The sequence below is a fragment of the Danio rerio genome, chromosome 20 (genome assembly GCF_052040795.2).
Source record: "Danio rerio strain M-AB ecotype USA chromosome 20, GRCz13ab, whole genome shotgun sequence".
Taxonomy (NCBI): domain Eukaryota; kingdom Metazoa; phylum Chordata; class Actinopteri; order Cypriniformes; family Danionidae; genus Danio; species Danio rerio.
In genome coordinates, this window is record NC_141040.1 from 221,760 (window position 1) to 247,617 (window position 25,858).

The 25,858-nt window shown below is 46.2% G+C and overlaps 1 protein-coding gene across 1 annotated transcript; it reads right to left on the reverse strand.

Moving 5' to 3' along the window:
• Window positions 1-52: 52 nt before the first annotated feature.
• On the reverse strand, window positions 53-25,772 carry si:ch211-241j12.3. Its single transcript, NM_001030209.2, is given in 28 exon segments — window positions 53-609; window positions 642-1,070; window positions 1,257-1,390; window positions 2,688-2,869; window positions 3,309-3,433; window positions 4,316-4,508; window positions 4,605-4,733; window positions 4,922-5,044; window positions 6,314-6,588; window positions 6,971-6,980; window positions 8,111-8,118; window positions 8,120-9,013; window positions 9,098-9,419; window positions 9,500-9,607; window positions 9,859-9,952; window positions 10,835-11,653; window positions 12,196-12,419; window positions 13,239-13,424; window positions 13,713-13,841; window positions 14,467-14,569; window positions 14,673-14,819; window positions 15,464-15,624; window positions 18,797-18,913; window positions 22,365-22,487; window positions 23,676-23,775; window positions 24,747-24,870; window positions 25,403-25,477; window positions 25,597-25,772. Coding segments are annotated over 27 exon segments (5,157 nt in total). The 5' UTR covers window positions 25,616-25,772; the 3' UTR covers window positions 53-609; window positions 642-837.
• Between the last annotated feature and the right edge of the window lie 86 nt (window positions 25,773-25,858).

A 25,858-nucleotide genomic window follows, 5' to 3' on the forward strand; every position in this document is an offset into this window, starting at 1 on the left:
CACACACACACACACACACACACACACACACACACACACACACACCTATACAACGTTTAAAAGAAATATTTATTATAAAAAAAGTCCAGACATTAGCCAGTTAACAGATGCTGATGCTAAACATGCGACACATCACAGTGCACTCCAGGCAAACAAACACACACACAAACAAACACACACACACACACACACACACTCAAGCTAAGGGGGATTCGATCAGCTCATGAACCCTTAAACCAGAGCGAGAGAGAGCTGACAGATCCACATCCACACGCAGCTCACAACCTCCTCCAAAAAACACACACACACACACACACACCACAACCTGAGTGAAGACCGTGAAGCAGACAGAGGCACGTGAGATACACACAAAACACACACACACACACACCAAGGTGAAGAGGAGGAGAGGAGGAAGCACACGCGCAATGGAGGAACAGATCTGACACACGTCTCTAAACACACTCATGAGGGAGGAACAGATCCAACACACACACACACACACACACACACACACACACACACACACACACACACAGGAGTGGGCCTCATGAAAGCATCAGCGCTGTGAAGGCCACATTCATATCTCATAGTTATGTTCCACAGACAGACACACACACACACACACAGACACACACACACACACACACATATATATATATATATAATATATAATCTCCAGTTGATCATTAGATTAGATTAGAGTTGTTGGAGACGCAGACGCTCTGATTGATGCAACCAGAGTCGGAGTGCAGCGCGTCTCATGTCCAGCTAAAAGGGTCCGTCAGAAGGCAGCCCATAATAAAAGAGTTAAGAGTGTTAAAAGGCCCGCGGCGCTCAGAAGCACTTCCTGAAGACGATCTGCGGCCCGAACTCCTCGTACTCGGCGGCGCTGATCCAGGCGCTCTGCTGCTCGGGCAGGCTGGCCAGCGCCGCTCCGCCGCTCCACACTGAGAAATCTCTGTCCGGCGGACTGGAGACCCGCACACACGCGCTCAGATCCAGAGGAACCATCGCCCGGACCTCCAGCTGCAGCCGCTCCGCCAGACCCGACAACAGCGTGTTCCCACCTGCAGCACACATGAGAGAGAGAAGAGCGGTCATACCTGTACAACACACACACTCATATCTGCACCTGTTCAACACACACACTCATATCTGTACAACACACACACTCATATCTGTACAACACACACACTCACACCTGCACCAGTACAACACACACACTCATACCTGCACAACACACACACTCATACCTGACAGCAGGATGTTTCCCACAAAGCTGCGGCGCAGGTCCAGGTCCGACTGCAGGATGGATCTGAAGACGCTCTCATGCAGACCATAATGATCCCGACCGATGAGCTCCGGCCTGAAGAGGATTTCTGGAGCCCTGTGTGTGTGTGAGAGAGATTTAAAGACCAGCGGCTCACACACACACACACACACACACACACACACACACACACACACTCCATCACAGCACGCTTGATCCCCCTCACGCTGATTTATTTAACTGTCCCGCTTATCCAGATAACAGGTCAATACAGACCCGCTGTTCAGCTTATACAGACCCGTTTCCCACTATGTTCCAGTGTGAGATGAGGAGAAAGCGCTGTGTGCATTACTGTGTGTTCAGGAGTCCAGTTCACTCAAACACTGATCAAACAGCTGAAGGTCAAGAGAAACCAAACTATAGTCATGAGTGAGGCAGACGAGGCTCAGAGGGGTCGCTCTCGCTCAGACAGACGCTTCCTCAGTGGACTGTACATGTAGACTAGTGGCCGTGATGACTGAATGGTTTTAGGGTGATCTGTCCTTCTCAATAGTAAATAAGATGAAGCTGCTCACTTCCAGGACGTCTTCCTAGTCGATTTAGTTTCTGAAACCCTCATGCTGTCGTGTCTGAATACACTTCTGCTATTTTAAGGATGAATAATCCGCTGTGCGCCCGGCGCATGCGCTAACAGGGCTGTGCTGATCCTCTATACGAGTTCTGGATGTGTTTAGAGCAGAACCTGCATTAAACCAATCAGAGTCTCGGCTCTCATTCCCTTTAAGAGTCAGCTGCGTCGCTACATGGTGCATTTGCTATTGACATGTCGACTCTGTAACAGTTAAACAGAGCATCTGCAGCACGAGCATAAAGAACCAGCCTCCTCCATTCAGCCTCTTTACTGTACTCCTTTACTTTACTCCTTTACTTTACTCCTTTACTTTACTCCTTTACTGTGGTGGAAACTCTCTCCACTGAACATCCATTAGCCCACATGTTTAATTTCCTTTATCAAACAATGATTTGCTTTAAAACTGTTTCTAAATCCAGTTCTAATCTCCAGCAGAGGAATAAATGAGCAATGAAGTGTGGTCAGAAAGCTGAGTTATCTCCAAACACACGTCCTGTTCTTATCCACATATGCTGATGCAGACGCCTCCAAAAGCCCACAGCTGGACACATCTACACTTGTGTTTATTATAAATCTGCAGATAATCAATAATACTGATCATAATGATCACATTATACAGATGCAGATGCTCATCAAAACACTGAAGAAGCCCCCCGAGGTGAAGAAGGCCTGGAGGCAGTGTGTTTATATTGATTTTGGTGTGTGCCATTATGGAGATTCTGGACTGACACTGGTTTGCAGTGAACTCTTGAGATCAACACACACACACACACACGTACGTACCGGAAGCGTTGGCTGGCCAGAGGGACGGTGTGTCCGTCAGGGAGTGTGTACTGGATCTCTGACTCTGAGCTCTTCATCTCCGCTTCATAATCCACAGACACAAAGCAGCATCTCTCCTTCATCTCCCGCACGATCTCCAGCTCTGCAGAGGTGCGCAAACACACACCGCTCTCCAGCAGCAGCTGCAACACACACACACACACACACACACAGTTAGTCACACACAGAGCGGTAAACACACACCACACAAGCAGCAGCTGCAACATGCAGACACCAGCTACACACACAAAAACAGTTACATGCAGACGCAGACACACACACACACACACACACACACACACACACACGAATCAGTTTGTCTGAGGTGTAAGACACCTAATCATCTCTGCCTGAAACTCACAGGTCACTGCAGATGGTCTCACTGCTCTAAGATTACCAGAGTGTGTGTGTACGTGTGTGTGTGTCTGCGTGTAAGTGAGTGAAAGCTTGCGTTAGAGAGTGTGTCAGAAGATCAGTCTGTGTGTATTTGAGAGAGAGAGTGTGTGTGTGTGTTTACATGCGGGTTTCTTGTGTTTGTGTGTGAGAGAGAGGGAGTATGTGCTTGCGTGCGTGTGTGTTGACCTTCTGCAGTTGCAGTGTGACGTCTGCTCCGGCGAGGTCGAGGCGCTGAACGGCGTGAGGCAGACAGTAACCCTCAAACACTGGAACACTGTGACTGACTCCATCACCCGAGTCCAGCACCACCCCTGAACGAACACACACACACACACACACACACACACACACACACACACACACACACACACACACACACACACACACACGGTCTGTTGCATGATTATTTTGGCATTTTCAGATTTGAATGCAGCGATTGGAGGATTAATAACCCTGCATATCATCATCATTTATAACTGATGTTGCGTGGGTGTTGAGATCCTGATCTTTCACTGATTAATGGTGCAGCTCACACTGAATGCATTAATGCAGGATAAACAAGACAGAAAACACCTTTAATAACCTGAGAAACTCAGCACATCCTCAATAACCCAGCACATCTTCTGTCATCGTTATATCTTACAGGAAAGCCTGAATGCTTTCATACGTGTGATCTGAATAAAGCGAGTAAAAATATGTAATAATCTGCGGGTCACGACCTGTGGGTTATGATCTGTACGGATCAACCGTGATCAGTTACACCTCTATTATGTGACCATGATAAATGTTAATTAACTAAAACAGAATTCATTACTGATCTCGAATTGAGTGTTTACACATGACAGTCCTGTAATGTGTCAGAATATTCAGTCAACCGAGCACTTCAACATACTATAAAAGCTCTTGTTATCACGATATGCTGAGTTATTGAATACTGCAGTGAGTCTACACCGCTCAGACGTGAAGAGCAGCTCCACATGCACACTTAAGGCCTGCGCACACCGGCACGCTTCTTACTGGTGTTTTCAGTTGACGTTTAACACCTCGTGACTAAATAAAGCGAGCTAATGTGATCGTGCACACCAACACACAAAACACCTCATGTTAAAGAAACGCCTCATGCTCACGCCACGTCCTGTGAGCACATTCAGACCCTGCAGAAGCTCTGCAAACACCTGATGACTGAAACTGACCGGTGGTGCGTCCAGAGGCGTAGAGCGCCAGCACAGCCTGAACCGCCACAAAGGTGAGCGGGACACTGAAGGCCTCGAACATGAGCTCCACCATGCGCTGGCGGTTCTGCAGGGGGTTCAGAGCCGCTTCCGTCAGCAGAACCGGGTGGTCCTCGGGGGCCGCAGACAGCAGCTGGAACGCATGAGTCCAGAGCTGCAGCACAGAGACGGCATGAAACTCCTCTGAAACACAGCTTAGAGATGTTCATCTGAGCAGAACAGTGGTGTTAATGACGCTCCGCCAGCTCACCATCTCCATCTCATCCCAGTTGCTGACCACGCCGTGCCTGATGGGATACCTGAGGGTCAGGACGCCACGCATGTGCTGCGCATCATGGCCCACATACAGCTCTCGGTCCACACACGAGTTCATCACCTCCTGCACAACAACAACAGGTCAGAGCTTTGATGGATTACAGATATGATGCTACTCCACATCTCAGCTCGCTCACACACACACACACACACACACACACACACACACACACACACACACACACACACCAGCAGTGCAGCTGTTCTCTACAGTACGTGCACACAGCGCAGTGTCCTGGCTGAAGTGTGTACCTCATATTTGGGACGGCCGATGACTGTAGGGAACACCGCAGCTGGAAGGTCCTGATCCGCAAAGCCGGCCTTCATCAAGCCAGATCCTGAGTCCAGAACGATCGGAGTCTTATAATCAGTCATCTAATGGAGAAGAGAAACAGCGGCTCAGAGATCATCTCAGAGAGCCAGACACATCTCAAACACAGACTCTGCTGAAATCATCTTCAGACAAAGCTTACAGCGCCATCTGGAGTTGCACAGGAGAACCAGAACTACACTGACTGGGCTCTGCTGATCTCCATTATATTGCTCTCTGCCTGTTTCTGTGCTGGTTCAGGACCGCAGTGTCAGATCAAGTGCAATGGTCAACAGGAGATGATCTGGCTTTGGGTTCCCTTTATACCAGGGGTGTCCAAACTCAATCCTGGAGGGCCGGTGTCCTGCAGATTTCAGCTCCATCCTGCCTCAACACACCTGCAAGGATGTTTCTAGAAATCCCAGTAAGAGCTTGATCAGCTAGCCCAGGTGTGTCTGATTGGGGTTGGAGCTAAACTTTGCAGGACACCGGCCCTCCAGGACAGAGTTTGGGCATGCCTGCATTATACCTTAATAATGTTAAAACAAGACCTGCACCTCATCAGACGCATGCGTCATGTTCGTTTAATCCAACTAAGCTTCAATCAGAACTAAATCCTGGTGCTACAGAGGAAGCATCGACTGGGCACTCGTGCAGCTGTGGTAGGAAGGTGAACAGATCTACAACCTAAAGAAGTGAAAATTAAATATGAAAAACACCCAGGTGACTCGAGTCGAGGAATAATCTAGCCTTGAACTCACTGGGTAAAAAGGAAATCAGCTATTCTGGGTGTGAAATATCACTAAACTTTAGGGTTGTGAAAAGTTGAACAGGTTAAACAGACTGATGCGTGTAGTTTGATAAGAAATAAAATATCCATCTATAATTTCATCAGTCAATCCATAAAGCAGCCTAATCATAGACACAAACATCATCATGATGATTATACACAGCAGATCTACATGAGAATGAGGAAACAGGGCTGTGTGAGGCTCACAGAATGACAATCGCATGTATTTATTCAGCTGTGTGCAGGTATATCCAGATATTTATTCTTATTTCCAGATTCTCCGGGTAGTTACACTGCCCACTTCAGCAAACTTTGTTTATTTATAATTTCATCTTGCTAAAAATATTGAAAATAGATTTGCCATCTGACTTGATCTGTGCTGTTGACACTAATTGTAAGCCAATGGACACGTGACTGCAGTAACTCTGTCTTTCAGAATGTGACATGATCAGTTAAAGACAGAGAAATGACAAATTTTAGGTCAGTTCACTGAAATGCTGACTTCTGTGTGTGAGTGTGTGTTCCGTCTGTCTGTGTGTTTGACCTGTGTTGTGGCTGTGCTGATCTGCTGAACTGTAGATGTGCAGGTCCTCATGAAGCCTCCAGCGTCTGCAGTGGAGCTCAGCGTCTGCATCTCCTGGCTCTGCTCGGAGCGCTGCACCACTGCCGTGTTGTTGTTGTTGTTCTGCATGTGTAGGCTTGCTGGTCGGCTCTGTGTGTGTTCTTCACCTTCATCACCTTCATAATCTTCATCATCTTCAGTGTGCTCTGAGGTAGAGGAGGACTCCTCCAGGTCTCCAGTGTGTGTTTGTTCAGATGCTGAAGGAGGACAGAGACGGTGCAATGAGCGACAAAGAAACTACTCACAAGAATCACTCACTTAATGTAATGTGTATTATTATAGTGCATTTATCAGGATTGGTCTCTCCACACCACCACCAGCTCCACTTGGATGATGATCCAGAAGCCACAGGACAACAGCACCAGTGCTTCACCACACACCAGCTATAGTGATGGAGTGGAGAGACAGGGATGGAGCCAATTCAGTGGATGGGAATGATTGGGAAGCCATGATGGGTAAGGGCTGATGGAGGGAGTTTGGCCAGGACATCGGGGTTTCATTGTTATCTATTTACATGGCCTCAGTCAGGTCTGTCATTCAGAAATAAGGCGTTTAACACCACTGCTCTGCTGAGGACACACAACTCTACCTCTCACTCCAGGAAGATGATCTAATGATTGCTGCCTGAATATCAGCATTTCTGACAGGTATTTACAGCTAGATGAAGGACCACCACCTTCAACAGAATCTCTCCCAACCAGTCCAAAGCTTAACCACAACATCACTGTACTACTGGGCACCTCGGCAGCAAATCCTTCCAGGACAGTCAGAAACCTAGGAGTGGTTCAGCTGAAATGTACAGATGACATTGCTGCAGCTTTGCCCTATATGACATCAAGAAGATTAGACCTTTCCTAACAGAACATGCTGCTCAACTCCCTGTCCAAGTCCTTGTCCTGTGCAAGCTGGACTACTGCAAGGCTCTTTTGGCTGTCTTCACAACCAGCGCCACCAAGCTGATTCAGAAGCAGAGAGACTGGACTTCAATGAACCAATAATGCATGGCACACCTTTTGTTCATCAGTCTACACTGGCTGCCAAATCAAGGTGCTGTTACTCTCCTACAAAACAACTGCAAGTTCTGCAACCATTTACCTGAGCCCAGGACTTCAGGCTTATGTGCCTGGCAGGATCCTGCGCTCTGCAACTGAACACCGTTTAGGGGTCCCATCACAGGGAGGCACAAAAACCCTTCACCTATAAGTCCATCCTGGTGGAGTGACTTGTTTAACTCTGAGTGCAGCTGTCTGACCACTTTCTGACCTTGTTTGTCTGACCAAGGAGTCTGACCCGTCTTTAGATGCTTCTTGATAATGGTCAGTTTCATCAATACATCCACCTAAATTCTGACAATGCTCCAGAGAGTGCTTAAAAAACTACCTGTAGGACACAGTCTGCACCACATCCTCTCTCCTAACACGTCTCGGATAATTCAGACCGATTGCCACTCACATCAACAAGCACTGATTTGCCTTCGATTTCAGCCTTTTGTCCAAACCCGTCGAGTGAAATCAGGACTCAAATGGTGGACTGTAAACTCTGCATTAGACAGCATTCATATACTGATGACATCAAGTGCTTCATTTATCCTCACTTTAAGTCACTTTGGATGAACCCATCTGCTAAGAGTCTCTTGTCTGAATACCGAATACGCCACATTCAGCTGATAATGTTATGTGGCTGAATATTCAGTGCATCCTTAATTACTTAGTGACTTACCCAACTCTGCTGAAGAAGGGTCATGTGGACCAGTGAGAGGAACAGTCCTCTGTGGAGCAGCAGCAATCGGGACGCCTCCGGGATCAAACTCACTGCGCACATCACTGCTCTCCAGGGCCGAGGGAACACCACAGACCTGCAGCTCCTCCAGATCCACAGCAGTATCTGTAGGCTCCCAGGTGGAGGACTTACCCACCAGAGGATGTGCTGCTTCAGGACGGATGAGCACTGAGGTGCTGGTGTCGGGCAGATATGGAGACACTGCAAATGGAGAGGCAGATGAGCTGCTGAGGGGCTCTCCATGAGGAAGGACTTCGCTCCACATCTCAGAGCCCAGACTGGAGCCTGAGAGACCTGCTGCTTCTGGATCTCCACTGCACTCATCTTCAGGTAATCCATCAGAAGAGTCGGGCAGCTCTAGGTCTGTGGGGTCAGCAGGTTCAGGACTCTGGAGTCTCCTCAGCATCTCCTCATCTCTCCACTGTGAACTATTCTTCATCGCTGAACATCTGATGACTCTGCCTGATCTGCTCTTCTCCACCTCTGAGCTCTTCTTTCCCACTTCTGTAATCTCCTCCAGTGTCTGGTCTTCAATCTCATTGCACTGTATCTCCTCCAGCCGCTTGTCTTCGGTCTTGGTGCACTGCTGCATCTTCTCCAGGGTCTGGTCTTCAGTTTCAGTGCATCGCCGCAGCACTTCCAGGGTCGGGTCTTTGGTCTCGCTGCACTGCCTTATCTCCTCTAGTCTCTCGTTTTCATTCTCAGTCCACTGCCACCGCTCCTCCAGGGTCTGGTCTTCAGTCTCAGTGCACTGCCGAATCTCATCTAGGGTCTGGTTTTCAGTTTCGGTGTATGACTGCATCTCCATCAGGGTCTGGTCTTCAGCTTTGGGGCATGACTGCAACACTTCCACGGTCTGGTCTTCAGTCTCTGTGCACTGCTGGATCTCGTCCGGGGTCTGGTCTTCAGCTTTGGGGCATGACTGCAGCACGTCCAGGGTTTGGTCTTCAGTTTGGGTGTGCCGCCGCAGCTCCTCCAGCTTCACACACTCCTCCAGGATCTGTTCCTCCAAAAGCTGAAGATCTCCAAGCTCTCGAAGGATCCCACTTCTGTCCACATGAGGATCAGCTTCCAGCTGCGCAGGTCTGCCACATATAAACAATCCTCTACTCGACAAACACGCAGCATCACAGTCTCCTTCTCCAGCATCAGCAGTGCTCAGAGACTCAGAATCCAGAGGAAGCTCATGTTCAAGCTCATCATTGTCCAGTCCGATCACACCAGCCTCAGACAGTTCCCTCGATGACATCTAGAGTGAAAAATGCACCAATGTGAAATGTAGAAACTAACCGCACACGCACACACACACACACACGAACACGAACTCACCTTACTGCACTGTTGTCCTTCAGTCCACACAGGTGGCCAGTGTCCGTGCAGATCCTCAGAGATCAGATCATCCAGAGCCACTTCCTGTGCCAGCACTTCCTCTTCCTCCTGCAGAAAGAGTTCAGTTCAGATCACCACATCTATAGGGTCAAACTCAGAGCAGAAATGCGTGATCTCAGGACTCAACCGTGAAACATCTGTAACTGCACACATGATGATATTCATAACAGGTCATTTTACCCTGAGTCTTCATGAACACTGCTTCACAAATAACTGTATGCACTTATATTTACACACCGAGTGTACACAAATTCATAAAGGACCTGTTATGAATACACTTGATGTGAAAAAGATCTCACCTGTATAATCCCAGCGGCTCGCTCCAGAGTCTCCTGCACCTCCTCCAGCTGCTCCTGCTCTCTCTGAAGCCAGTCTGCAACAGACATGTCCAGCCTGCAGAGAACAGAGCCTCAGAACTACAGCACACGCCCCAAAACACCACCCATTACACAGCTGCACCATCCTGGATAAACCACAAGCCCAAAAACACCACCTGCATCATACCCCTGTAGGTCTGAGACAAGAATCAAGTCAAAGGCATCGTCAGGTGAGCAGTTTCCAATTGCTGAAAAACTCTAGATGAACTTCGGTTTGGCCAGATATAGGTTGAAGTTGTAATTTCGGGTTAGGGTTTGTTTCAGTATGCAGTATAGCTAGGTTAAAGCAGTTGATCATAAAGGACGGCTCGCTTTACTCAAAAACTCAATTTGCGTTAATTGCTCACCCATGACACTGAACCAGACCTTTATTCACCTTCAAAACAAAAATCAAGACTTTTCATTTTTTTAGACTACAGTACCACACGATTCATGAAGTGTTCATACCCCAGAAAGAAACCAACATAAACAAAACCAGGGGTCCCCAAACTCTGTTCTGGAGCTCCAGTGTCTTGCAGAGTTCAGCTCCAACTTCCCTTAACAGACCTACTTAGAAGCACGACTATAAAGAGCTTGATCTCCTGAATCAGGTGTCTAATTGGGGTTAAAGCTAAACTCTGGGGGACACCTACCCTCCTGGACCAACGTTGGGCCCCTCTGCTCAAAACAGTCCATGTGTCCTTAGTGCACATGAAGAAATATATCCCTCAATAGAAGATATCCCAAAATCTTCCTTTGCGCTCTGAAGATGAACGACGGTCTTAAGTATGGAACGAAATGAGGGAAAGAAATTAACAAGATTTTAATTTTTGGGGGAACTCTATCTTTAAGATTGTGAAGGTGTTTGAAGTGAGATATCTATCTTTTAACATCATGCATGCATCGGAGTCTAGCGTACCGCTCCACTGAGTCTGGTCTGAGGTTGTGCAGGTCGAAGGTGTCCCACTGGAGAGATGGGTCTCCATCCACCGGTCGCTCTTCAGCGTCGGTCAGTGTGCTGGACAGGATGACCCCCTCAGCACTCAGGCCGGACTCCTGCAGGCTCTGGTCCTCGTGTGTGCAGTGGGTCTGTGTGGGCCGGTCCCGCGATCGCTCGGACAGATTGGGGCTGCGTGGGTTCGAGGAGCAGCGGGGCGTGATGCTGACGGTGTAGCAGCTCTCCAGCTCCTCTATGGGGAGGCTCAGCCAGGGGTTGGTGGGCAGCGTTGCAGAGCGCTTCACCTTGATTTCCAGGTTCACAGAGTCAGAACTGATTTTGGGGACAATCTGAATGCTGGCATGAGCAGCGTCCCGCTTCAGCCCGAACCCCGTCAGCTCCTCCTGCTGGTCCTCAGAGTCGGACACACTCACTATGATCTCTTCATGAATCTGCGCGTGAAGGGGGCTCGGCTTAAAGACAGGATCTCCATTAACTAGAATACCCGGCGTGTCTCTCCGGCCCCTGAGGTCCAGGAGACTGCTGCCCGCTCCATCAAAGCCAGAGTCAAAGGAGCTGAGAGATGGAGGTTTAGGCGCAGCTCGTGTGGAGGAGACCGCGGGCCACTTGGAGAGATCACTGATGCTCCCGCACTGCACCGAGCCTGGAGGGTCAGCAGTGGAGAGGTCAGAGGTCGAGCGGTGGCCCTTCAGGTACTCGTACTGCCACTGAAGGGCCAGCTGGAGGTCTTGGAGGGGAACGGCACCAGGAGCGGTCAGGATCCTCCTCAGGGTCATGCATCTGCGGACAAACATCAGCATTCATTACACACACTAATGCTGAACGAGAGCTTGATTGTGTTCAGGACCTGCACTGCTACAGGACATACGTTTAGGTTTGGGGTGTAATGACATTGCCCCCTCAGCTGTCAGAACACAGTAAACACAGCGAGTGTATTTCAGCACACACACACACACACACACACACACACACACACACACACACACACACACACACACACACACTATAATCTGCTGCTTTACTCCACTGATCTCCAGATAACTGACAGAAACTCTTCAGCACAGGCCGATCTAAAGGGTTAATGCTGACAGCTGATAAAGTAAACCGTAAAAATGAAATGCTGTCCCTCTACCCAACAGGGAAAACCAGCAGCAATCAATGCTTGATAATGTGCCATCATGGCTTTATGATCAATAAATGTGATTATAATGGAAGTCGGTGATGTTTGTCCTAACAGCAGTAGAGCAGTGTGTGTAAGCAGCAGTGACCCTCCTGTGTGTGTGTGTGTGTGTGTGTGTGTGTGTGTGTGTGTGTGTGTGTACCTATGCGCCAGCTGTGTGCCGCTGTGCTGCAGGCTGGGCTCCCTCATGGCATTAGAGAGCTGTGCCAGAGTCACCAGCTCCTCCACCGATGGACATGGGCTCCTGCTGGTGAAGCTCTCCACCCGGGGCCTCCAGGAGCCGCCGGCATCACCCTCACAGTGTCCCGTCCACAGCAGCTCCTGCAGGAGGTCTTCAGCCAGCACCTGACCGTACCACAGCTTCAGCTGCCGGAGGAGAAACACACACAGCAGAGTCATTTACAGCAGTGTGTCTACATCAGGGTGTCCAGCGCAGTTCCTGAAGCGTCATAGACCTGCACGGTTTAGTTCCAACTCTGCTTCAACACACTTACCTGTAGGTGTCAAATAAGCCTGAAAGACTCTGTTTAATTAGAGATGGAACTAAACTGTGCAGAGCTGCGGCCCTACAGGAACCGAGTTTGACATCACTGGTCTAGAGGAACGGCAGCAGCAGACTGCAGAAGCAACACTACAGACAGGAGCTGCGACGGATGGTGAGCCAGGACTGGTCAGTCTGCAACAATCCTGGGTTTTGGGTACCAATAAGGCAGCTCCACTTCAGTGAGTTTGGGGCGAGTTTGGGGCGAGTTTAGGGGCGAGTTTAGGGGCGAGTTTAGGGGCGAGTTTAGGGGCGAGTTTAGGGGCGAGTTTAGGGGCGAGTTTGGGATAAGACCCAGATTCCTGCAAACAGCCAGTAAAGACACTCCTGCAGTCTCTCGTGCTCCAGATACAAGATCACTATACAGTAAAACTCAAGACAAAAATCATCTGGTTTGAGCAAATATTAGAGATTATATCTGTTCATATTTACTTTAATGAGCCTTTTTTGAGTCTCTGCATACCTACACTACACTAGCTAACAGAGCACTTGTTTTGTCTGACTGCACACACACACACACACACACACACACACACACACACACACACACACACACACACACACACACACACACACACACACACACACACACACACACACACACACACACACACACACACACACACACACACACACACACACACCCTGTTGCAGGAGTGTTGGAAGTGTGCGGCTCTGTTGAGGGTCTGGAGCTGGTTCTGGACTGCAGAGCTCAGCTGGTCCTTTAGGCGGGTCAGCTCCTCCAGCCAGGGCTCTGCAGGCCTCCTGTCTGCTGGTGGGACAGTCTCTGCTAGTGTGTGCATCACATCCTCTGCTCGCCGCACTAGCGCCTGCACACACACATCACACATATAAATACGACAGCAGAGTTATCCACATTCAGCACTCATCTGTGTTCAGTTGGACTCTATAAGGCTTCACTTTAGGGTGCACACTACATGGTCTCAGCATGGTTCAACATTACTACACTGCAATATTATGTAATTAACACTGAATTACCCATGTTGAACATCCCCAACACGGCTCACACACGACTGAGCATATAAACACATCAGCTGAACTCATTTAATCCCAATCTGTTCATGCCCTGTGAATATGCAGCTTCAGCTGTCGCTCACCATAGCGTGAGTGTAAACCGAAGAGTGAAACTCCAGCCGGAGCCGGTCAGCGGTGTGGGCGTCCCGGGCCTCTTCAGGTGTGTAGGACTGAACCTTGGTCTTCATCAGCTCCAGCATCTGCTGCTCGATCTGAAACACATCAGCTAGAGCTCATATAGCCTTCATCCACACTCTCTATATAGACTGAGGAGCACTCTGAAGACACAACTAAAGTTCCGGCAGATTTAGAGCGCATTACAGCTGCACATCACTCTGCTGAATAATTAAACAAGCTGGCCACTTTATTAGGTACACCTCACTAGTACCATGATGTTTTTGCCTTCAGAACTGCCTTAATCCTTCATGTCATAGATTCAACAAGCTACTGGAAATATTCCTCAGAGATTTTGCTCCATATTGACATGATAGCATCACACAGTTGCTGCAGATTTGTCGGCTGCACATCCAAAAATCCCAGTAGATCAGCAGTTTCTGAAATACTCAAAGCAGCCCGTCTGGCAGCAACAACCATGCCACATTCAAAGTCTCTTAAATCCCCTTTCTTCCCCATTCTGATGCTCACTCTGAACTGCAGCAGATCCTCTTCACCATGTCTACATGTCTGAATGCAGTGAGCTGCTGCCATGTGATTGGCTGGGAAAAGAAGTTTGCATTAATGAGCAGTTGGCAGGTGTACCTAATAAAGTGGCCAGTGAGTGCAGTCAAAAATCAGATCAGAACACAGCAGAAGTGAGAGTCAGTGTGGTGATCTGACCTGCTGTGCATCTCTCTGCAGACGGAGCACCTGCAGCTGCATGTGTGCTTTACTGAAGGCCTGTTTCCAGAGCAGCTCCACCTTCTCCACCGCCGTCATGATCCTGACACACACACACACACACACACACACACACACACACAGGCAGTAAGTAAGTCTACAAGCATTCGAGCGCAGACACACTGACTGAAAACACACACACACACCCGCTGTAGTGGCGCAGCATATCCTGAGTGGTTTGTGTGAACAGGACAGTTCCAGCCATGGCGTGGAAGCAGGCGTCTCTCTCAGGGAATCGCAGCTTCTCCATCAGACACTCGCAGCGCTTCAGCAGCTCGTCCAGACCCAGATCCCTGAACACAGCAGCACACCAGCATCTCCTGTTAGATTAATACTGCGCACACACACTCATCTGTGCAGATCAGCTGATCACATTCCCCAACTCCACTCACCCAGATCCCTCTTCAGTGCCGTAAACACACACACATAGAATAAGATCGTCACTGTAAGTTTAGCAGCACTTGACGGAGGGGAAATCAGTTTATTTATGCTTATTTTTGGGTGAACTGTCCTGTTAATTAAACATTCAGATATAATCAGTGTCTTACTGTAGAGTTTAACACAAAGTGCTCAAATACAGCAGTAAAGAGCACGTACAGCCGATAAATAGAGAATAAAGTGTGTGTTGATGCTTCTGTCAGTCTATGTGGTTCATCATCTAGAACTCCACATCTATAATCCTCTTAGTCTATGCTGACATCATCTTCAGCAGCTCAAACACTCTCATGGCTAATGGACAGACGGCTGCTTCTCACTCAGGCCTGCTGAATATGCTAATGAGATGGACACTAGTGGGCGGGGCTTTCCCCCTCTGATGACACGTACAGAGGGAGAATGTGATAAATACACTTGATGCATGTTGAGCATTAAGGGCTGCTGGAGACTCTGCTGGGCCCGAACCCTTGTAGAGCGAGTTCTCTGTAACGGCTCCACTTACCTCCGGAGCTGCTGGAAGCGGGCCTCGTTGACGGAGCAGAAGCGCTGCAGCCGCTGGATCTCTGACGGGACGGGCTGCTTGGACAGAGACTGAAGGGTGGAGATGCAGGACGGCAGTCTGTTCACCACCGTCAGGAACTCCTGCGCAAACACGTCCACCTCCTGCACAGCACACAGAGAGACGAGCTGAAGAGGAGGACCGTACAACACTCGCTGGAGAGATTAACCCGGTCTACACGTATAGCCAATATCTGACCCAGAGATAAACCGTCCAGTCATGTCCAACACGGTCATGTTTGCATTGACAATGACACGACAGCAGACGACACTAATGACAGATGAGGACACCAGTCCTGGTTCTAGAGCTGTGCTGAGTGTAGTGGAGACCCGTCAGCTGGAGATCTCCTGCTGTATTAGTGTCCGCTAATGATGACGTCTGCTGGACAGTGAGGGTCCGCCGCCGCCGCTCATCTGTGTGTTCATTGCTCTTATTCAGCGTTTTGCAGCTGACGGCCCTCGAGTTCAGTTCAGCCTGTAATGACAGCACCGGCCCACCAGGCTGCGGGTCCAGATCAAGACTGAACCGAGTGTGTGAACGTGATCGAGTGTGTTATGAAACCCTGAGAGAAACACAGACGACAGAGAGAGATGCAGAGCAGCCCTTTCAGATGCTAATGAGAGCGTGCGCACACACACACACACACGCGCACACACACACACACACACACACACACCATTGTCCAGCAGCCTCTGAAGATCCAGCACAGAGACTCACAATGGACAACAGTTCACACAGTAAACAGCACACGCGCGCGCACACAACACACACACACACACACACACACACACACACACACACACACACACACACACACACACACACACACACACACACACACACACACACACACACACACACACACACACACACACACACACACACACTACAAACAATATGCAGCACACACTGACACAAAGTACACACAGTTCACAATCAGTATACAGCGCCCACACAGGCACAGTACACAAACTGTACAGTACAAACACACCACACATGCGCGCACACACACACACACACACACACACACACACACACACACACACACACACACACACACACACACTAAACAGCACACAGGGAAGAAAGAACACAAAACACACTGTATACAGCACAAACACACATCCAGTATACAAGATTACACACACACACACACACACACACATTATTCAGTGAACAGAGAAAATAGAAAACATTACAGCACACACTGAACATAACACACACAGTATACAGCACAAACACACACCTCATACACACCAAATGGCAGAAACAGAGAACACACACACACACACACACAGCTGTGTGCGTCAGCAGTGTTATCTAAGGCGATCACAGCTGATCATGAGACGCTGCTGTGACTGATCTGAACTGCTGAGAATCAAACACACACACACACACACACACACACACACACACACACACACACACACACACACACACACACACACACACACACACACACACACACACACACACACACACACACACACAGCATCCTTACACAACGCCCGCGCGTCTCACATGTGAATAAAAGACTGGAGGACAAAGAGAATCACATGAATGCAGATATCAGCCCTCCATACCATCCCACACACACACACACACACACACACACAGTCTGTTCATGTTTCATTCATGAGTGAGCGATCAAACACAAGCCCCTCTCTCAGACTGAGCACACTGAGGGTCAGTTCACACACAAATGCAGATTCAGTCTCAGATTCAATCTGAGAGACAGCAGGAGTGTTTGACTATTGGCAATGCAGCTTTCCACATGACTGGTTTAGGGGTCCTCAGCATCATTAATCGTTGTGTTTAACGTGTTGTAAAGCACATGTACAATACAGCTATACGTCACATTATTCCATATTGGCATCATATTCATAAATTAGAGCAAAACATCAGTAATCGAACATTACGAGTGTGTGTGTGTGTGTGTGTGTGTGTGTGTGTGTGTGTGTGTGTGTGTGTGTGTGTGTGTGTGTATGGGGCACTGCTCTCCTGGCTGCCGTCATCAGTCTCCTCTCTCTCCTGTAGTCTTCAACACTAGTGCTGAGCTTACTTCACTGAGCGAACAGGAAGACTAATACTGCTGTGATCATTATTAATGCTCTCCCACTCACTGCCTGCGCTCTGAGCTCATCAACTATGAGGACTACACTGCAGACACACACACAGATGAGGAAAGCAGTGCTGGAGCAGACACACATCTCCCGGGTCAGACCACATTCTGCTGTTTTAGTCTCGGATTGGACCATTTATCAGATCCGTCAGAAAGAGGACGAGACAAACACCATGTGCTGTCCATTATTAGAGAAACAGCACTGCAGGACACTTCTAGTGTTGATAAACAGAACAGAGAAGCTGTAACGTTATTACAAATACACTGAAGAAATCATCAGCTGAATAAGGATCAAGTGTGAAATAGTAGCTGATAATGCTGAATGTAGAACTCGAACATGATCATGATCATGAAGCCAGATTTATTCAGCCTCATCTTCAGTAAATGATTCAGTTCTTCACTCATTAATCTTCATGTTTCATTGCTAGATGATCATTTCTGAAGAATTATTCAGTGGCGTATTTCTGATGGCCGGTGTCGCCATCTACTGGTGAAATAATGCAGCTGCTGCATACATCTTTCATGTTTGAGCATGGTTAAATGCAGATGATGGAGATTTGAATCTTCACTATAAGCATCAGTGGTGTATCTGCACTAGACACTGTTCCCCCAGTGCTGCTGTGTTATTGCACTGTGTGTAACTTCATCACCAATTTAAAAGACTAAAGACTCGATCTCTTAGGATTAATAACCCTGCATATCAGCATCTTTTATAGCTGATGTTGCGTGGGTGTTGAGATCCTGATCTTTCACTGATTAATGGTGCAGCTCACACTGAATGCATTAATGCAGGATAAACAAGACAGAAAACACCTTGAAGCTCATCAAGAGAATGCCAAGAGTGTGCAAAGCAGCAATCAAAGCAAAAGCTGGCTACTTTGAAGAAGCTAGAATACGACATGTGTTCAGTTGTTTCACTGTTTTTGTCATGTATATAACTCCACATGAGTTCAGTCAGAGTTTTGATGTCTTCAGTGTGAATCTACAATTTACATATTGATGAAAATAAAGAAAACTCTTTGAATGAGAAGATGTGTCCACACTCCTGGTCTGTACTGTGTGTGTGTGTATATATATATATATATATATATATAGAAGGAGTGCATGAGTGCAGGTAATTAATGGCATTAAGGGTAATAGATGATGTTTCTCACCTTGACGAAGCACACCCAGCTGTGGTGGCAGTAGATCAGGTATCCTCCCAGACTGGAGATCAGCTGGCTGCGGTCGATGTAGTTGGAGAGCTGGAACACCTCCCGCAGGAAGAAGCGCTGTGCACACGCAAGAAAACACACACTTTAAAGTCTCTCTCTCTCACACACACACACACACACACACACACACACACACACACACACACACACACACACACACACACACACACACACACACACACACACACACACACACACACACACACACACGACTCTTTTTAAGAGATGCTCATTTACTCTTTACTTGTTTCTAACCCGAGTCTCGTTCTCATGCCGATCACAGACAATACACTGAAATGTGTTTAATCTCCAACCTCTGACCTCCACAGCGGCAGGGTTTGACATTAACACTGGTGTGTGAGACGGACTCCTCCACTAGCCACTTTGGCTGGTTGAAAATAATGTTTAGATTGCCAGAGCTGCAGAAGACTCGAGCTTTAGTTTAAGATTATTAGTCATTGATGCTGTAAATGTGCTCTTAGAATGAGAAGCAGCACGGCTGATGAGTGTTCGCGAGAGCAAAAGAAAGCAGGTGAACACTGAATGAGGATGATCAGGCACAGGGAGAGACATTGATGATCCAGACGCAGTGACCAGAGCTTTAGTGTCACGTGCACAGCTGATGTGATGTGTGTGAGTGCTTGAAAGCTCCCATTTCCTTGCATGGCCAGTTTAGTTTATCAGTTCCCCAATAGTGCATGTGTTTGGACTGTGGGGGAGCAGCTGGAGGAAACCCACGCCAACACAGGGAGAACATGCAAACTCCACACAGAAACACCAACTGACCCAGCCGGGACTCAAACCAGCGATCCTTCTTGCAGTGAGGCGTTCATGCAACCCACTGCACCACCAAAAAACAACAAATACGACTCCTCTGCTCCTCTGATTTATCCACAGATGTTGAGTTAATGTACAGTGTTTAGGCAAGCTGCTTTAAAATCAACTAATTAAAATGACTATAAAGGTAAAGTACAGTACTTCATTACTCTAGCAGCGAACACCCACCGCTGATGCTGACGTTAAACTGTACATGACCGTGTTTCATAACGCTGACTATAAACGCATAGTGAATGTAAGAAGCTGCCCTCGGGTCACTGTAAATCCGCCACAGTCAACAACACAATGAGTCTCATTATATTCCAGCAGTCAAATGAGCAAGCTGAGGCTCCTCTTCTATTCATCTAATTTAGATGCTGGACGTCAACTCATGACCACTTTTATTCACGCAGAACTCCTGAAGGCCGTCGATTCTGCAGCTCTCAGAAGCCACGATCCACTCTGAACATCTCCGCTGAGGTGATATCAGGTGACGGGCTGCTCAACACTGATAATCAATCAACAAACCAGCTAGATTAATACCTATGATGACAAGAAATATGACATCTATTATCATCCAAAAATAGAGAGATGTGTTCAGATTATCGCTATTGCTCTCCTGTTTCGTGACTGAAATGAACAGCAGACACTGCTTTGTCAGATTTGACTGGTTCCAAATCCATCAAGTGTGCACTATCTAGGCAGCAGGTGAACTCTCTGCCCACCACTGGCAGGAAATGCTCTCTAGTAAACACTAATAACGTTCAGTCTCATTGGGTTTAGAAACACTCGCTTGCTATTTCAGGATGCTTTGCTGTAGATTAGTGATGGTGCTGATGTTTGAGTATCTGTTTTGTTCATTGCTGCTTCACTCGTGTGTTTCTCTGTTATGCTGCTTGCTGTAAAGCGGTTAGAGAACGCAACGTTGACAGGCTTTACACAAAATAAACGCATCAGTACATCTGAATGTAGTTGGTTTATGTTATAGTGCAAATAGTAAAGTGCTATAGTGTCTGTCACATGAAGCAGGGTGATGTAAAAATATACAGTATATAAATATATACACTAATATATCCATGTATAACATTAGATCTTTTTTAAAGCCATGTCAGCTTAATTGACTATGCACACAGCAAAACACTTCAGAATATTACAAATGTAAACAAAACGAGATGCTTCAATTATATTTGATATATGCATATTTCACTGATATGGTTGTTTGTCTTAAAGCCATATGAGCAGCATTAGTCATGTCTATACTCAAAGCAGAAACTACAAAAGTTATAACAACAATACTGATGAGAGATCTTTCAAGTTAATCAGTGAAATCCCTGTTAAACATTCCTCATTTAATATTCTGTGATTAAAACACTCTATATTATAGTATAAAGATAAACGTTTTATTCATTATAAGATGCAAATATCTTCTGACTTCTTCAACGATCCCGTAAATATATAAGAAACAGTGTTTTAAGGACAGTCTCCAAAAGAATAAAGTTAATTTGTTTGTTATTAAAAGCGTCAACAGTCCTCGAGTCGAGAGCAGTGAGTTTCTTGTTTGATTAATCACGATAAGCACAGGCATATAGCACACTGCCACTTTAAGAGCTGCACGGATCCAATGCACTGCTACACATTTTCATTCATCAAGCTCCCATGAAGGTCTTTGAAATGTGCATATGTCATCAGATGTTTATTAACAGAAACATGAGGGCGGGACATAGAGAAGCTCCTCCCCTTTATTAAAAAAAACAGTCACAGTGTTTCGTTTCATCTCAGCTCACAGCCAGTGAGAGTGGTTGAGCTCAAGCGCATCTCATAAGCGTCTTGAAGGGGGCGGGGCTTGTCAGACACTAGAGAGCATTTGATTGGGCAGAAGATTTGATGAGAAACTGAAGTATGTGGAGACGTTTATAAAACCGTTGATATATTTAGGCAGAAGAGTCAAGCTGTACATGTTTATATCAGGGTTATATCATCTACATGTGAATGCTGTCACTGTTTAAATGCACACGTGCTCATGGATATCCTAAACACTAACAATACTGATACTGACATCTAAAACACTCATCTCACCTTTAAGCTAATCACTTTATATAAATACAGATGAAGTCAGAATTATTAGCGCCTGTTTATTTTCCCCCAGTTTCTGTTTAGCAGAGAGCAGATTTCTCCAGCACATCTCTAATCATAACAGTGTTAATAACTCATCTCTAATCACTGATTTACTTTCTCTTTGTCATGATGACAGTAAATAATATTAGACTAGATATCCTTCAAGACACTTCTATACAGCTTACAGTGACATGTAAAGGCTTCACTAGGGTAATTAGGGTAACTAGGCAGATTAGGGTAATTAAGTCCTGCCCAAGTCAAATATCTTAAAGAGGCTAATAATATTGACCTTAAAATGGTGTTTAAAATATTAAAAACTGCTTTTATTCTAGTCAAAATACAACAAATCAGACGTTCTCCAGAAGAAAAAAATATTATCAGACATACTGTGAACATTTCCTCAATCTGTTCATCATTATTTGGGAAATATCAATGAAAATAACTCACAGCAGGGCGAATAATTTTACCTTATTCAGAACGATTATCTGCAGAATTGAGATTATAATTATGACCAAAATAATGGAGATTATGATTTCCCCCATAATCGATCAGCCGTATTTCAGACATGTAGACTCACTCTGAAGAGGACTCCTCTGTGCCGGCGGGATGCGCTCGGGCTCAGCAGCTTCTCCAGCAGCTTCAGCGCATCTTTCTTCTTTGGTTGAACAATATACACAGAGTGAACCGTCCTCCTGTGCACCTACACACACACACACACATTACAGTGTCTCCATTATTAGATAAACACACACACACACACATGGCATGTGATCTTCTGCCCACAGTTTGTCACACACTCCAGAATCAGCAGCTCATTCATTAGAGCTGCACTGCAGCACACTCAGCAGCAGCAGGACTTCACCTCCATCTCTCGTTTATTGATATTTATTTGATTATTTCAGTGTCCTGTATTATCAGTCTTTCGCACTGTGAATATCCTGCATTAATAAAGCAGTGTGTGTGTGTGTGTGTGAGTGAGTGTTTGCCTCTTCTAATGCATATAAACCGCATCGTTGACAGTGAGGTCAGGGATTTATTTTAATTACTCAGCCTGACATGTTCACTGCTCTACAATATTAGAAATGCCTCCTAAAATAAAGCATATCGTGTTTATTGGGGTAAAAAAGGTTTTATTTGTTTACCCAGACATTTAAAAACACTTAACATTAGCAGTGATCACTACACTGTCATGCCATGAAGCTGCGCTATTTATCTAAAGTCATCATACAGTCCAGAACTTCTCCCAGCCCTCGCCTGACTCAGACTCAGCACTGCAGATCCTGTGATGTGCCGATTGTGAATGTGCACATTGAGATATCGATGCTGAGATCACATGAACCATACAGTGCGCAGCCCTAATCTGAACTACAGCTGAGCAGGAGACACCGCACACACGCGATTTACAGAGTCACAGCAAGGCTTAACCACAATATGTGTTCTTCAGGCCTGCGACGAGCATTTCAACAATGTTCAAAACACTTGATGTTTGAGCTGTAACAGATTAATTGCATTTAATTATTTAGATTTTACACTAAATATGCAAAACCTAAATCTTACGTATAATTCGTCTTGTTCTAGTCCAAATATCTGCATTTATAAGCAATAAAACAGGTTTTCCTCACTCTAATGGCAGATCATGCTGCTCACTTTAAGGAAAACAAACTCAATGTTGAGAGATGTCTTCTGAAGGAGAGAATTCAATATATTTTACTTGATTAAGCATTTTAGAGAACATTATCTGTGTGCTCAAACACACTCTCTAGACACAGCAGAGACGCATTTACAGCTGGAGAAACATCCATCTAGTGCCACTCAACCACAGCAGACAGTGCAGAAACAGTGCATGAATCAGGTCAGACAGAACATCTCGATAGAGCAGAGATCATACCTCCAGCAGCAGAAGAGTCTCAGCGATGAAGCGGGCGATGCGGACATCTGCTTGCCTCAGATCCACCACCACCGACAGCAGAGTATCCTCCAGACGAACACTGCCACACACACACACACACACACACACACACACACACACACACACACACACACACACACACACACACACACACACACACACACACACACACACACACACACACACACACACACACACACACACACACACACACACACACACACACACACACACACACACACACACACACACACACACACACACACACACACACACTTACATCAACCAGTCTGAGCTGCTTTTTTTTTTTTTTTTTTTAACAACAAAAATGAACAACAACAACCATAATAATAATAATAATAATAATGATGATAATAATAATAATAATAATAATAATGATGATAATAATAATAATGTCTGTTCACATAACACTGTAAAGTGTGACAGTGGAATTTGTTGTTCACCAAGGTCTCCAACTCAATTCCTGGAGGGCTGCAGCTCTGCTCAGTTTTGCTCCAAGCCTAATCAAACACAGCTGATCAACTAATCAAGGTGTTCAAGACTACTAGAGTCTGTTAAGCAGGTGTGAGTTGGATCAAAACTGCGCAGAGCTGCGGCCCTCCAGGAATTGAGGTGGAGACCACTGATCTAGAGGCATACTTTTAGCATTTTTATAAGGTTAAAAATAAAATACAGAATCAAAGACCAAGAGATGCAAGATCATCAACTTAGATTTTGCAGCCTCACAATTATATAAAGAAAGAAAGAAAGAAAGAAAGAAAGAAAGAAAGAAAGAAAGAAAGAAAGAAAGAAAATTAATAAATAAAAATCTAAAAATAAATGAATTAAAATACAAATTTCATAAAAATATTTATTAATTAATAAAAAAAATAAGAAATTAATACATAAAAATATATTCAAATAAAACTGACAAAAATTGTATTTAAAATATTTGTAAAATAATAAAAATAAATAAATATTAAATAACTGAATAATAAATAACTAAAAATTAAATATATATATATATGTGTGTGTGTGTGTGTGTGTTACCGGTGCAGGCGCAGGCAGTAGTGTATAAAGTGCACCGCCTCTTCTTTGCTCAGCTCCTCCTCCAGTTTACAGTGATGCTCAGAGGGAAACAGGACCAGTGGACAGCCGTACTGGTCAAACACACCTGTAGACATGGGGAGGGGGTTTAACCAATGAGCAAGGCAAGCAGCCACTTAGGGCACCAGGACATCTGGGGGTCCCCAATACTTATCTACAAGTATAAATTATACCTATAAACTATATATAGAACATAATTTTCTATCATATTTTGTATAGTGAGAGTCAAACAAATACATTTTTACATAAATATTATTTAATATACAATAAAGTATAATATTATAAAAATATCCACCATATGGAGCAGTCAAACTTATAAAAATAACATTATAATTGTTAGATAAACTCATTTTTAGACACCTAATTATTTAAAATGTAAAGCTTACATAAAGATAAAGCGTAAAAAAGAAGATTGAGTGATGTAAAAGTTAAAATAAAAATTAAAGAAGTAGAAAGGGTGCATTTCAGGACTCGGGGCCCCATGGCAGGAGTTGCTCAGGGCCCCCAAATCACTAAATCCGCCCCTTCCTATGGACACACTCCTCGGTCATCATGAGACACGAGCACACGCTGAGAAACACACGCACACACACACTTACCGGGGAAAGTGACCGCTCCGGAGTTCAGCACATGTTCTGCGGGCAGCGCTGGTGATGACGGGCCGCTCTGCAGCTCTGAAACACAGACACACACTTCAGAAACTCTCCTCAGAGTCGGTGCTGCCGGTCTGAGCTGAGCCCGCGGTGCGACTCCGACAAACAAACTTCACCTGCGGAGTTGCACCTGTCCTCACCTGCGCGTGCGCCGCTCATCTCGGCCGTTTTACGGTCTCTCCTCCACCAGCCTTCTCATATGAAGCGCTCAGGGAAACTTTACAGTGAACTTGTGCAGCGGCGCCGGGATACGGGCAGAAACGGAGAGTGAGCGCGAGTTTCCGCCATGTTGAGCTCATTCAGCGGCTGGGCGATCGGAGCTGCTGGCAGCAGATCTCATTTATAATGTAGAGCATGTGGGCGGGGCCACGGCCAAACCGCGCCCACACACACACACACACA